At 43.4% G+C, this 15,021-nt stretch overlaps 1 protein-coding gene across 1 annotated transcript in view; it reads right to left on the bottom strand.

Moving 5' to 3' along the window:
• Positions 1-531: 531 nt before the first annotated feature.
• Positions 532-15,021, bottom strand: part of LOC113979042 (myosin-1B-like) — a 33,174-nt gene continuing 18,684 nt past the window's right edge. The window contains exons 22-39 of the mRNA XM_027706478.1: positions 13,672-13,848; positions 12,926-13,071; positions 12,749-12,839; positions 11,607-11,996; positions 11,388-11,514; positions 10,853-10,971; positions 10,056-10,252; positions 9,393-9,576; positions 8,313-8,478; positions 7,299-7,423; positions 5,056-5,364; positions 4,767-4,970; positions 4,547-4,672; positions 3,270-3,440; positions 1,714-1,818; positions 1,539-1,634; positions 991-1,125; positions 532-626 (exon numbers count right to left, since the gene is read on the bottom strand). Coding sequence (XP_027562279.1) covers positions 612-626; positions 991-1,125; positions 1,539-1,634; positions 1,714-1,818; positions 3,270-3,440; positions 4,547-4,672; positions 4,767-4,970; positions 5,056-5,364; positions 7,299-7,423; positions 8,313-8,478; positions 9,393-9,576; positions 10,056-10,252; positions 10,853-10,971; positions 11,388-11,514; positions 11,607-11,996; positions 12,749-12,839; positions 12,926-13,071; positions 13,672-13,848 — 2,883 coding nt within the window. The 3' untranslated portion in view covers positions 532-611. The remainder of the gene's footprint in view (positions 627-990; positions 1,126-1,538; positions 1,635-1,713; positions 1,819-3,269; positions 3,441-4,546; positions 4,673-4,766; positions 4,971-5,055; positions 5,365-7,298; positions 7,424-8,312; positions 8,479-9,392; positions 9,577-10,055; positions 10,253-10,852; positions 10,972-11,387; positions 11,515-11,606; positions 11,997-12,748; positions 12,840-12,925; positions 13,072-13,671; positions 13,849-15,021) is intronic.

The raw sequence follows: 15,021 nt of genomic DNA, 5'->3' as shown, positions 1-15,021 counted from the left end.
CGCACACGCACGCACACGCACGCACACGCACGCACACGCACGCACACGCACGCACACGCACGCACACGCACGCACGCACACGCGGTGTGGGGCACTGATCCCCACTCACCCCCTCCGCTCCTACCAGATCCGCAAATACGCGCTGCCCGGAGGAGCCGCTCTCCCAGTCCCCGCAGGGTTATGCCAGGGACTGCTACGGAGGCAGCAGGACAGAGCAGCTCAAGTCCCTGGTTACAGCCTGACAGATATCTTCTCTGTATTCTCCCTAATTCACCGTTAGCTTCCCTCAACCAGGAGAGTCAAAACTGAGGAAAAAAACAGGAATGGGCTCCCATTGCCCTGGTGAACCACTGGCAATCCTGCTGCATCCAGTCACAAACTCTCACTGTCCATCTTGTAGTGAATCAATACTCCTTACAGTCACCTGAGCATCACCTAGGTTTATTTTTATTTCTCACAACTTCTACTTAAGGTTGGCTAAATATATTAGTTACACACACACCTGGTTACTTGAAGAAAGTAGTGAGTTACTTGAAGAAAGTAATGGCTATCTGCTGGATACACAGAAGTCCATATCGGGAGGGAGCCTGCCACAGCTCTGGTCATGGACTTCATTTCTCTGATTTCTAAATATAAAAAAAGGAAGATAATGTAGAGGATATTGGAGCAACTGAATTATTTGTGGACTTGTTTCAAGTTTGTGGCTATTGCAAATGTACTACCATTTTCCTGATGAAGAGCTATTATCTCCCAATTCTGCTGAAAGACCTGGATTCTTAGAGTTGATCATATTTGGTCTGACTCTTGGGAGTCACCAAAAGGACTCTCAAAACACACTGGTTTTGAATAAGTGCCAGTTTTTGGCCTTGAGGTCACTCCAGTGAAAGAGTGGGAGGAATACAGCTATGGCTGTATTCAAGGTGTTTGGGCAGAGGCCTTTGTGACACCGGCTGCATAGGAATGGTCCCTTTCTGCATCCCTACAACTCACCTGGCCTTCAATGTCACGACTTTTGGCTCGTAACTTGTTAACCTGACATTCGGCAATATCAGCTCGTTCTTCGGCCTCTTCCAGCTCGTGCTGGGCCTTGCGGCATCGCGAGAGATTAACGTTTGCCTGTTCTTCCTGGAAGTCAGACAGCACTGTCAGTGTCACAGACACAAATGACATTGCCCTGTTACCATTAACACCCATGGCTGTGCCACAGAAATGTCACCTGGTTTAGCCTCACAGGTACATACCTGCATGGCCAGTACCCTGTGCATTTCTATCTAGTACCCCTTGGAGGGCAGAACAATTAGTCCTGCTCAATTCCAGCTGGGAAAATTGGCTTGTGTGGCTCCAAAGGTGCAAGAGTTCCAAGATAATTATAGCTACACCCACTCTGTTCTGAGGTGCCTTTATAAAATAAAGGATATTCAAAGGCAGTGGCCATAGTTGCCCTGTCAAACTGAGTATTCAATTATTTTAATGAGCTAGGGAGCCCAGACCTTTTGGAAATCTGTACCGAGGCCCACTGAAAAAAGTCCTGCACTCACAGCTTCCTCAGCCTGTTTCTTGTATGCTTTCACTTTTAACTGCAGCTTGTCCACCAGGTCCTGGAGCCGGAGAATATTTTTCTTATCCTCTTCAGACTGTAGGAAGTGAAACTCATGTCAGCTTTGGAACATGGACCGAGGTCATCCACATAAGAGGGCGGAGGATTTGCAATACCTGGTAAGTGAGCTCCTTCAGCCTTCGTTCGTACTTGCGAGCTCCTTTCAGAGACTCTATTCCTCGTTTCTGCTCAGCATGAAGCTCATTTTCTAACTCATTAATCTGAAACACGGAATCATGGTGAAGATAGCAAGCTGCCAAGAATGGCTGCTGATCCTGCTGCAGGATCCTGGGAACCAGAGTTCTACAGATAAAGGCTGCAGAGAAAGTGGCAGACAGAGCAGGGCAGATTCCTGTAGCTGCTTCTTGGGTCTAGACTAGCTAAAAAATGCTCAACATGCTATGTTAATTGTGACATAGTGTATGAATCCATAGTTATTTATAAAAGGATATAGAAAGGTAAATTGTGCATACTTAGAGCATTTATAATCAGAATTAGGCTTAAATCTGTCAGAGAAGAGGAAATTGAAACAGAGAAGGAAGGATCTATCAATATTCACCAGGTAAATGGTGAAAATCTGTTTCATTTGTTATCTTTGACTCCAGTTCATCCTCATGAATAGTCCTTAACAACCTCCCAATGCTCCATCCCTCTTCTGCAGTGTGTATGAGAAAAACCTGAATTACAGTGTTTTTATTTCTGTGTGGATGTTTCCTTTCAAAGCCAAGAGCACCAAATTCCCAGTCAGTTGTGCTGTATTTTGAAACAGAAACAGCTGAAGAGCACAATTAATGGGTCACGCAAGTAGTCCACCTAGCCTAATGAGAGTGCCAGCAGCATATACTATTTAGGGACAGCATGGGAACCTGGCTGCTGTCTACTCTCTTCACACTTGTCCAGTTTCCATAGCCGTTAGATTAGAAGTGTAAAGTGTGGCCTATCTATGCCTGTTCCCTTAAGTATGTCTATAAACCTGCTGATTTCTACTCCCTTTTTGAGCCTTTTACCATCTGCCTCTATAGCCTCCCATGGCAGCACATTCCAGAATTTGACTACCTACTCTGTAAAGTACTTCCTTTTATTTATTTTAAACTAATCTCCAGGTGAAGATGTCCTGGTCTCTTCAAATAGCAGAGTCCTAGTCTTGTTTGTCAATACTCATAAGGCTTCACCCCCAGATCCTTCTTAAGCTGCAGAGAACAAAACTACACATGGTATATTTAATATAGTGGCAAGGATGCTCTCTGTCTTGTTCTTAGTGCCTTTCCTAATGAAGCCCAAATTTTTTTCTCTTTTAGGTCTTTGCTTCTACTGCACATTGAACAGTTTCTGAGACCTGTCTTGGATGAGACTGTGATCTCCTTCCTGTCTGGGCTGTATTTTTCAGTTCCAAGTTCATCCCCAAGTAAGTATGCTTTAAATTATTTTTCCCTAGACAAAAGTTACTGTCTGTGTCCACCTTATGTTTATCTGCCCCCATTTTTGCCCACTCAGTATTTATGAAGTCATTCTCAAGTTCCTTGCCCACAGTGCAGTGTTTTTCTACTCGGCGTAGCTCTCATCAAACCTGGGAATACCTGGGGCTGTCCCTGTTGCCACCCTCACAAGAGGTTCCAGCAATCAAAAGCCCAGTCAGAAACTTCACCTCAGGCTACCCAAGTCTTCACCATACCCTCGCTTCTAGTTTCTGGAGTTGCTTCTTGCCTCCCTTCAGGGCCAACTGCTCGGCCTCTTCCAGACGGTGCTGCAGGTCCTTCACTGTCTGTTCCAGATTCCTCTTCATCCTCTCCAGGTGGGCACTGGTGTCCTGCTCCTTCTTCAGCTCTTCTGCCATCATGGCTGCCTGGTTGTAGGGCACAGTTATGTTACAAATACGCCTCCCCATCCCGGCAGTTCTGTGTCCCTGGGAGCAAGACCCAGCTTCACACTGGTGTGTGGCCCTGCAAGTTCTCAGTCAGTGCCCACAGCTGTGCTAAGGATCTGTCATACAAAGAGGATCATTGTTACTCAAAGTCTAAAACTGCTTCACCTTGGAGAACAGCCAGGGTTGGCATAAAGAAAAAATTAATTAAGGCGTGCAAATGGCTTGGTACCAAAGTTTTATTTTTTAAGTCATTGAAAATTAGGGATATTGTGAGATATCACCAGCTAGCACTCTGTGTCTCTGGGCTCCCAAGTGATTATGAGTGTCTGGCTATTTGGTGCCTAAATTTGCCAGAGGCAGACTAGTAAGCAGTTTTTGCCAATAAAATGACCCTGAGTACCTCAAACTGCACTGAAAAGCTTGTGCCTGCTGAGATCCCCAGGACCCAGGATGGATAGCTGTTCCCAGTGTGGCAGAGCAGAGAGGTCAGGAGGACATGCAGGACTGCAGGACTAGACACTGGTGCATGAGGACTTGATGGAATAGTGTCACTATTTTCTGTTTCATTTCCACATACCTGTCCTAGATGGTCCTAAACGTTGGTAGTTCTGATGCTGTGGAACTGTAGCCTTATTTAAATGAAACATTTATATTGTCTCTTTTTATTTCTTACATGTCTAGCATTTGTATAGAAGTGTGTATGATTTTTGTCTTAATTTCTGCTTTTCTGTGCTGTGTCTAAACAGGCCTTGGTCCAAATAACTCTTTTCCTATTGCAATTTTGCCACCATCTGTTCTATCCTGTCTATTACATTTATTCTGGAAGCAAAAGTGAATGGGTTTGGGAAAGGGGAGAGGAGATGCCTCTTCAATACAGACTGCTAGCAGGACGAGGACCATTTCTGAAGGGGTGTTCTGTGGCAAGCAGTGGGGCAGGGCTGTGTGAGGTCCATGTGGGAGGAATTGTGTGTCACAGATACTTTCTGTTGAAGAATTGGTTCTCCTCCATGTGATTCATACCTTTCTAAAGTGTAGAAGTGACTATAGTAGTATAAAATGGAAGGGAGGCAAGCAAGAGGACTCACATCTGTGATCGCTTTCTTTGCTTTCTCCTCTGCATTTCTGGCTTCCTGAATGCTGTCTTCGACTTCATTCTGTAAATGAGTAATGTCCACTTCCAGTCTTTTCTTGGTGTTGAGGAGGCTTGTGTTCTGTTGGGACAGTCAGAAGACAGGTCATTCCCACCCCATTTGTGCCACTCCCATATGCCTATGGTAATCTCCTTTACTAGGAGATGCCAAATACCTGCGAGTGGAGCAGCTGCACTCGCTCACTGGCATCTGTCAGCTCCTGCTCAGAAACCTTCCGGGCTCGCTCGGTCTGCTCCATAGCAGCTCTCATCTCCTCCATTTCTGTTGTCATCAGATTGTTCCTACGCTCTACCATAGCAAGCTGCTCTTTCAGGTCATCATTCTCTCTCAAAGCATCATCTAAATGGAGCTGGGAATCCTTAGGAGGGGAAAGCACCATGAGACTCAGAGGCAAGCAGAGTGAATGGCAAAGACCTGTGGGACAGAAGCCTTGTGGTCCCTACCTTGAGTTGCCCTTGCACGGCTTTAAGGTGCTTCTGTGTCTCTGCTACCTGACAGTTGGCATGCCTCAGCTGTATTTCCATGTCATTCAGATCTCCCTCCATCTTCTTTTTCAGCCTCAAAGCATCATTTCTGCTTCTGATCTCAGCATCCAGCGTGGTCTGCATAGACTCTAATACCCTCTGGTGATTCCTCTTCAGCTGTTGAATTTCCTCATCTTTCTCTGCAGTCCTTCTATCAACATCTGACTTCACCTGGTTCAGCTCCAGCTGAACACGTAAGATTTTTCCCTCTTCGTGCTCTAAACAGCCCTGTCAGGGTTGAAATATCATTTGTCTCTGCAGTGTCCATTGATGGGAAATGCCCTTGCAGAAATGTGACTCTTTGCAGCCAGCAGGGCAGGTGTATTTGCCTTACTGTGGACCTTTAGAAAAGGCCAAGTACTGAAAAAAACTGCTGTCACATACTCAAGAGTCACTGTACCTCATCTGGATATTAAATGGTAATTTAGGAATAATACTCCTTAGGGAAATGCCTCCAATACCACAAGGTCTGGGCACTGAGGGCTATTTTGACACTGCAGAGATAACAAATCATATGAAAACATAAAATAGGACAGCCAAGCCTCCTGCTCAGAAGCAGCTTGCCTTCTCTTGCACCTCCATGATGAATTCTGCTTAGGGACTCTACCCTTAGTCTCATTCCAGTGACTGTGTGGGCATGTTCCCCTTCCACACAGCCTTTTCCCTCTGGTACTGGTGTCATCTAGCTTCAGCTAAAAGGAGTTAAAAGCCTGAAGCTGGCTCTTTACAACCAGTGGACAGAAATAAGACATCCAGAGAATGAAACAGTTGATGTAGCCCTGGAATGCCTTTTAAGAAGAAACTCTCTAGAGATGCCTGTTTCTCCTTTTTGCTTCTAGAATCAGCCTATGGTGACTAATTCAGGATTAGATTGATGACATTTAGATGCATAAATTAGAGCAGATGGATTTCATGACCAATACCTCTTTCTCTTACTGCCTGCCCATCTAGTGAGATCTAGAGATGTGCCAGTTGTTTTATACTTCTTTTTCTACCTGAGGGAAGTTACAGAGAAAATAGAGTGAGGCTCTTGGTGGTGGACAGCAAAATGACAAAAGGCAACAGTCAACAGTTGGTACAAGGGAAATCCTGACTGCATATAAGGATAAAAATGTTTTCCCATGAGAATGGTGTCACACTGGAGAAGGCTGTCCAGCAATATATTCATCCTTAAAAATTATAAAGATCAATTACACAAGGCTTTGAGCAACCTAATGTAAGTTCAAAGTTGGCCGTGTTTTGACCAGGAAGTTGGACTAAAGACCTCCAGAGATCCTGTCCAACTTAAGTTAATTCTATTTTTGAGGTATGCCATAGGTATACCGTGGACAGCTCATCAAGTGCTCTCAAAGACATTTCGTGGAGAATCAGATGTGGTCATGCAGAAGTATAAAACATTTTCCAAGAGACGGGCAGGGCAGATAGGGAACAGAAGGCAGAACCCAGACAAGAGGGAACTGAAGGAGCTACAGTGTGGCCTGGAATGGCAAAAAAAAGTAAGATTTGAAGCAATGGAGAACTGAGGGATAGCCAAAGACAGTAACGAAGACAGAAATCATGGAATTGTGGGACCTGACATACAGCCTGTGCCAGCAAAGCATGACAGTGTACCAGTGTACTCCAAGATTCAGCTGATCCCCAGCAACCTCTTCATGTTCATCAGAACGCATGTCCTGTGAACTGACTTCTCTTTAAACATGTTACTGACTCCCACTCATTTGAAGTGGAGGAATTCAAGAAATATTGTCTTAATTTTCTTTAGCATTCAGCTTGCTTTGAGCAGGGGGTGACATTGAGAAAACTTGAGTATTGATTAGACCTTCTTGGAAAATATCCTTGATTAATTTGACTAGAAAACAAAAATTATCAGTGTTTTGAAGTACAAATTCCTTTTCTTCAGCTTTCTATGGGAGCAAATTCAAGCAGATGATGCAAAATGAACTCAATTTTAGACTGGGACTGAGGGTTTTTTGTGCATGGTAGTACAGCAAGGAATGCCACATTAATATGGAAGAGGAGTGGATCCTGTGCTATTTGGTCTGTCTGTGCTCTCTTGCTGCACCTTTGGGACAGTTTAAGGGTATCAGGAATATAAAATATATATTTAAATTTTCCCCATTCTTGATTTCTTTGAAAGCAAGCACCTTATTGAGGACACTTACCTCTGCTTCTTCTAGTGCTGCTTGTAGGTCACACTTTTCTTGCTCAATTTGCTTCTTTGCTTTCTCCAGCCCATGATTTGCTTTTCCAGACTCAGCAATCTGTTCAGTCAGATCAGAAATTTCCTCTGCAACCAGAAAACACATACTCATCTCATCTTAGATAATGTTATCAGTGGCACCTGCAATTGCTCTTTGGCAACGGGAGTGACGAAAGAGAACTGATGTAATGGGATGAAGCAGTGAGGAGAAATCACAGAATCATGAAATCACAGAATATTCTGAGTTGGAAGGGACCCACAAGGATTGAGTCCAACTCTTCAGTGAATGGGTAGGGTGTTGAACCTGCGACCTTAGAATTATTAGCTCCGAGTTTTAACCAACCGAGCTAACTGCACACTTCTCTCATGTGCAGTCTTTATTTCTGATAACCTGCTCAGTGTGCAATTTGAACCCAGTTCAGCGTGCAATTTGAAAATAAGAGGGACCAACTGGAGTGAGCTCAGAAAATAATGTCAACTTCCTCTGGGTAGTGAAATTACATCTCTAGAGACAGTCCCCAGTGACCATTCAGCTCACAAAAAGGATCTGAGTTGGATTTCCTTTATTTAGTTAGTTTGCTTATTAAATGCCAATCCCTTGTGCCACAGCGGCATAAACCTCCAATAATCAGGAGACAGATAACAGCCCTCCAGATTTTTTCTAGTGGCAGTGACTGACTGAAATAATCTGAAAAAACTTAGAATCATAATAATTTCTGTCTGTTCAGTTAATTTGGTCCCTATCCATACATGGGATCATGGCGGTGTGAAGGAGGAGGAAGTAGGATGCTGTAATGAGCTGTAGGCATGTGCTTGCAGGTGACTTTAAGATCAGCTGAACAAGAAAGAAATTTGCTACCTTTATGGAAAATTATAAGAACAAAACCTTGGGAAGAGGCAGAGTTCTGGTAGTCCAGAGATGTGGAAGCATCTTAGGGCTCATGGTGAATTCCTGGTGACAGATATCTGAACTTACGCTGGAGGTTCTTGTTCTCTCGTCTGACAGTCTCAGCCTGGTCAAGCATTTCTTCATAGGCGTTCTTCATCCGGAAGATCTCAGTGCTGAGAGAGCGAGACTCCTTCTGGGCAGCTTCCAGCTCAGCCTGACTCTCCTGGTACTTCTGCTTCCATTCAGCCACGACCTGGAGTAACAGAAGCATAAGAATGACCTGTTCTGCAACACTCCTGTCTCTGCACCTTTACAAGAACTCAAGAGGCATGACCTATCTTACAGTCTTTTGCTTTGGACTGTTCTCTGCCTGTGGCAATCAACTCACTGTGATACATACTCTGGCTGTTTTGGTGGAATCTACTTAAATGTGCCTCTTCATCCAGCACTAGTGCATGCCCCAGGCTCTCAGGCAGGAGTTTGATTGGACACCAGATTGGATGCTGTGGTTGATCTGAATAAGGATGTGTGAGCCTTTGTATTACAGCAGGAGCCAGTGGTCCTGGACTCAGGAGAAGACTCCAACAAGAAAGGTCATACTCTACCGGTTCTCTCCTGAGTTTGATACCACGGCTCTGTAAGGCATCCTTTTTAGTACAGTCACTTAATTCACTCACACAAGGCTAGACCAAGGCACAGGGCTATACAACATCCATAACTTGGTCCAACAGTGTAGATTCTTTTAAATATTAGTAAAGGCAATGAAGGCTGGAACATAACATGACTCTAAAGCTCTGCCTCACCCAAATATAAGGCTGACAGACTAGCACCAGCCAAAAGTCAGGGCTTGATAGCTTACATGTGAGTACTTGCTCAGTCTGCTTGACCAAAGACTACATATGGATCCTGCCAGTCTCCCTTGCAAAGATTTCATGCTTTCAAAAACTATCAGAAGGCTACTTCATCATTTGTTGCGGTCATCTGGGTTTACTTACACAGTGACTTTATCTTTACCATATGTCATATTATGTGGTCCTTACCATAACTTTGGTTTGGGTAAGATGCAATTTATCTACTGCTAGTGTAGAACTTCCGTAATTTCAGAATTTGTCCTGGCCTATCAAATATCTAATGATGTTCAGATCTGGCATGGTCTTTTGAATGAACCTTGTCAAAATTCTTCTGCTTTTTATCAAATGCTGCACAGATTGCATTTGACCTCTCCACGTCAATCATCAGGTCATCCACTTCCCCCTGCAGCCTCTGCTTTGTCTTCTCCAGTGAAGCACACTTTGCATTGACAGCCTCAATCTGTTCCTCTGAGTCCTGCAGGCGCTGGGCCAGCTTCTTCCTGCAGAATGAGAAAATCACCACTGAGAAAAGGAAAATTCTGACCTCAGAAAACGGACATGAAAGGCATTGGGAATGGGAGAGCAACATAGAACGCTGTGGTGCTAAGAGTCTGGGGTGACACAGCACTCTGGAGTGGTGCATAGGAAGGGAGAATACGTACCCAAGTACATACTGTACCAACGTGGAGAGGGATCAGAAATACACTTTCGATATTGGCAGTGTAAAGAATGTGATTTTTCAACTGCTATGGTTAGTTCAATAGTTAATGCATTGGAATTCTCTTATGTAGACACTCTTGAGCCTCGACCTCTACTCCTCCCTTAAATGTCTACTCACTCCCCTTTTCACTCCTAATACACTACAAAGCACACTGCTCTACATATTCCCACTACAGGCGTATTCTGGTTTCCTTCAGTTATACTCATTTATACTTAAATATCCTTCTACTTGTTCCAGGCCATCCCACTCCCCACGTACTTGGCCTCCTCGAGCTCCTCCGTGCGCTGAATCGCGTCCGTCTCGTATTTGGTTCTCCACTGGGCCACTTCGCTGTTGGCCTTGGACAGGGCGCGCTGCAGCTCCCCCTTGGCTTCCTGCTCCTCCTCATATTGTTCCCGGAGCAAGTCACAGTCGTGGCGAGCGGACTGCAGGGCGTGGGCCAGGGCGTTCTTGGCCTTGGTAGTTAAAATGATACAAATTGTCAAAACGCTAACAATGTGTGACTGGATTTTTTTTTTATTGCCGTTTTGATCAAAGCTTCCTATCTCCCTGCTACAGTTGCTAGAGCAACAGAAGGAACAAAATGAATAGCATTAGGGACTCTGTGTTTCAAACTTGATGCTATTAAACAAGGTCAGGTGCTTGTCCATCTTTTTCTGGGACACCACCTCTCAAACACATCTGCACCAAATGCTTCAGGAAAAGATAGAATAAATCCAGCGACAGACAAGGTGCAAGCACTCCTATTCTATTTCCTTTTTTTGGCTGCTGCTGTTTGCTTTGCCTCAAGGATTTCCAGTACAGTAAGGTAGACACACAGAGCTGATTTTATTCACTTCTCTCATGTTTTTGAACTTCAGAAGTCTTGATGAGAAGGACTTAAACTTTCTTCCTTATTTAATTTCTGATGTCTCTTCTCTATATTATACCACAAGGCACAGTTCAAAATTTTCACTGTTCTGATGTCACTACCTTTCTCTGAGGAGAAATCTAATTTGTTTTTTTAGTGCATGTATTTATTTTACAAGTTGTTGGTCCAAATGAAAGCAAGTCACCTTATTTTCTTCCTCTAGTTGCCTCTTCAGCTCTTCAGTCTGCTGAGTGAAAGCATGTTTGCCTCGAGTCAACTGAGAAATCAAGGACTCCTTCTCCTCCAGTTGCCGAGTAAGTTCACCTAATGAGGAAAAGTTGATCTTTTTAGACAGAGATATGAGACATAAAACAAATGAATGAGAGCAGCTAGCCACGTGGAAAGTGATTACAAGATATAATGTGGTAAATTGAAGGGTTAGAAGCAATATCATTCCCACCGATAGGAGAACCTGTCAAAGAGAAATGCTGTGCTGGCATCAGAGGAAAGGAGATAAACTGATCACAAACTCACACATTCATTTTGACTGACAGTTCTTCTTTTGGTTTGGTTTTATGTTTCCTTGGGTAGCATTTGTATGACTACCACCAGGAGGAAATTCTACATTGTGAGTTTTGTTCAGATCACTGAGTAATGAACATGTTACAAAATACACAGGCATTCAGGCAGCATATTTAAGTACTTGACATGGGAGTATTACATCTCATCAAGGGACATACCATTCTCAGTCTGTAGGCGTGTTTTCTGTGTGTTCAGATCATTAATTAGTCGCACATGTTCATCATCTCTTGTTTTGACTTCACTGAACTGGTCTTCAAGAGCTCGGCACATCTTTTCCAGATTGCTCTGTGAAGAGATAGAAAGCATCTCTTTCAGCTCATCCAGTTGTTCAGAACAACAATGGTAACGATGAGAAACATTTCTTCCTGTGCAGCAACCTTGGCTTTGGAGACAGACTCCATGTTACTGGCCAAGTCATCAATCTCCATCTTGAGCTCACTCTTCTCCTTCTCCAGCTTCTGCTTGACGCGCTGCAGGTTGTCGATCTGCTCCCCCAGCTCAGCTGTGCTGTCCGCGTGCTTCTTGCGCAGGGCGGCAGCCGTGGCTTCGTGCTGCAGCGTGGCCTCTTCGAGGTCCCGGCGCATCTTCTGGAATTCTGCCTCCCGCTTCTTGTTCATCTCCACCTGAGCTGCCGTCGCCCCTCCTGCTTCTTCCAGGCGCTCGCTGATCTCCTCCAGCTCCCTGGACAGGTCAGCCCGATGCTTCTCTGCTTTAGCGCGAGAGGTTCGCTCGGCCTCGATTTCCTCCTCCAGTTCCTCAATACGGGCCTGAGAGAGTTAATTGGTTAAAAGAGGACTTCTGAATAAACAGATTTGAAATTATCATTAAGGAATAAAGAGCAAACATTCACATCCATTTATAGAAGCGTAGAAAGAAAAGCACCGTTAGAAACTTCATTGAATTGGGTCCTAGGACATGCAATATTCAGCTTTGGAACAACAGTGAATGTAAAATCTGATACTTCATTTTATGTTATAGCTCAGAATGGATTTATTGTTTTGTGAAGAAATTAGAATTGCACTTTTCTGAAGAAATAGAGGTGGTGTCACTGCAAAATGTAAAACAATATGAGTTTCTTGAAAATTTTCCAAAGGGCAAGCCAGAACAAAACAGTGTCCCTTCTCCAGCAGCAAACAGGATGGAAGAAACTTTGAGATGAGCAGTCATGGCATAATAGCACTGAAGAGAGCTGTCTTGGCTCTGCATTAAGAAGGTGATCTTTGTCCTGATCATGACATGTTATGTCACGTTCTGTTGTTTCCTTAGAAAAGCCATTCTCAGTGGCATTTTTAAAGCCTATAACAATCTTCACCTAAAACATTTCCTACATATTCATGTATAATTAGAGGCCAGAGTCACTGTAAAAGTGCCCTGAGATGGGAACAGCCCACAGAGTCCATATTAATGGTTATTCATTTGAGAGAAAATATTTTTGTAGAATGGTGTAAGAATAAATATCAATTAATTCTAAGAAAGTTGTTCTTGCTCCTAGAAGTATTAATAACTCTTTAGACTTTACCTGAAGCTCCTTAATTTTCTTTTGCAGCTGAGAACTTTGAGCCTGCTCATCTTCAATTTTACTTTGCAACTGGCTAATTTCAAAATCCTTTCTGTTAAAGAACAAGAGGGCAAATGCAATACAGTTAAGATAAAACCTGAAGTTCGGAATTCAGAGCATAAGAAGTCAGTGCAATACTTTTTTAGCCTGTCATCCATCTGTTGCTTGTCATTTTCCAAATCCATGACGGAATCCTGAAACATTTTCAGATCACCCTCCAGTTTTCTCTTTGCTCTCTCAAGGTCCATTCGCAGTTTCTTCTCTTGTTCCAGTGATGCTTCAAGCTAAAACACATAAAACGTACTTTGAAACACATAAATTTTACTTTGAAAGTAACTATTCTTGTTTTAATAATCTAACTAAGTTGGAAATTGATGCATAGAGAAAACAATCAGATTATCTCCACCTGTGCTACACTCTCACTGTGAGATCAGAGCTGCCATGGTGATTTGATTTCAGTCATTGAGCTGTCCACAGCTTGGCTGTGCACAGTAGAAATACAAGTTTTTTAGAAAAACAGAAATTAAAATTTTCCAGTGGCTGCAGTCTCTAGCATACAGACCGCTAAATATGGACAAATTCCCAGTATTCATAACTTCCTGGAGTATATGCACACACAAATAGCTGTGCAGCAACTTTCAAACTGTCACAGGTGTCCTGCTCCAGCTAATGGTTTAAATCAGGTCACAGAAGTCTACAATGCTGAAATGCCCAGTGATGAACATGAAAAATGTACTGCATTCTGCAATTCCCTGTCAATTAGCTGAAATTATTAGAGCTGGCTCGATTACTTTAGGTATTGCTTATGCTCCCAACTACAGATTTCTAGCCTCTTCTAATCTGTTAGAGCATCTATATATAGAAATCAAAAAACTTTTACTTACATCATCTACTTGCTGCTCCAGTTTGGTCTTGGCTTTGGTGAGTGTGCTGACTTTGTCTTCCTCAACTTGCAAGTCGTCCAGCGTCTGCTGGTGGGCTTCCTGCAGGGCCTTTTTCTCCTTAGTGAGTTTAGAAATATTTTCATCCAGAGCTGCCATCTCTTCAGTAAGATTCTTAACCTGTCAGACAGCCAGCATCCATACTATGAGGGGATGCCTTGAGAAATGGCACACTAAGAACACAGTGAGTGCATCCTTGCAAACTCTTGCATGAATGTAGTCAACTCTCCACAGTATGTTTATATTGATTGTGATGAGGGCAGCAGCAAGTGTCATGCCTGAGAGTCTGACCTCTCTGGTCCTGCTTGTAGGAATTCTTGCTTTAGTTATTTTTGACCCCCAGTCCTATCCTACTGAATTCTGTAGTGTTCTGGGTCTTCACTTGCCTCTGAAAGCATTTCCACTGGGATTTACAAAAGCTCTCTGAATGGCTCTTGCTCAAGGAATGTCTTTCCTGCATGTGATATTTTTGCTGTGAAAACAGCTGTAAATTCTCAGCAAGTCAGGTTCTTTAAAAAGACATGATCAAGTGGCAAGCATAACCAAAGATATGTTAAGTTTTCCGTAAAACTGAAAGAAACACAATAACATGACAAAACCCCTTATGCCTGTGGAACAAGCAATCACATGTTTAGGGGAGGGGCTTCTAACTGGGCTCTGCTAGCTTTATCTTGGAAATTCCTTGTACTTCAATAGAGCCTTGCACATCAGCAACCTTATCTCAAATGCATCAGGTCTGTGCATTAGCCTGCCTAATCCTTGCTTTCCATTTGTCACATTTGAATGGGAAAGCCTGACAGTAAAGGAAAGTCCATGCTGCTAAGTGTGGACATGGCCCTGATATCCTATAGGACACTCCCTCATCCTAATACCCACCACTAGCTAGGTTTCCTCTAGGCATTAGTGTAGCAATGTCCAACACATCTGTAATTGCAAACAAGATCTGGTATTGATCTCAGTGATGGCAGTGGAGGGAGCTCAACATTGTAGCTACAGCTCTGCCATCATTGTTTCTACAGCAAGACAGAACACTGTCCCCACACACATGGACTTTTGAATTCTAACATATATAGCTCAATTCTGTTTCTTCATATTGATTGTAGACATGTACATGTGCATTTCCTGGGAGATAAATGAGTTAATGACCACTTGATATAGACCGTCCTTGCTACACTGACAGTATGAACACCACAAACCAGGAAGGACTCTTGTTGTATCATCAGGTCAATGGAAGGGAAGGATATCCTAGCTGAAACCTGGTCTTTTAAAATACATCATAAGAAAACATTTAAC

Source organism: Neopelma chrysocephalum, unplaced genomic scaffold, assembly GCF_003984885.1.
Source record: "Neopelma chrysocephalum unplaced genomic scaffold, ASM398488v2 Primary Assembly neopelma1_377, whole genome shotgun sequence".
In the NCBI taxonomy this organism is placed as follows: Eukaryota; Metazoa; Chordata; class Aves; order Passeriformes; family Pipridae; genus Neopelma; species Neopelma chrysocephalum.
Note: the sequence above shows the minus strand (reverse complement) of the source record. Positions and strands in the feature narration are given on the sequence as shown.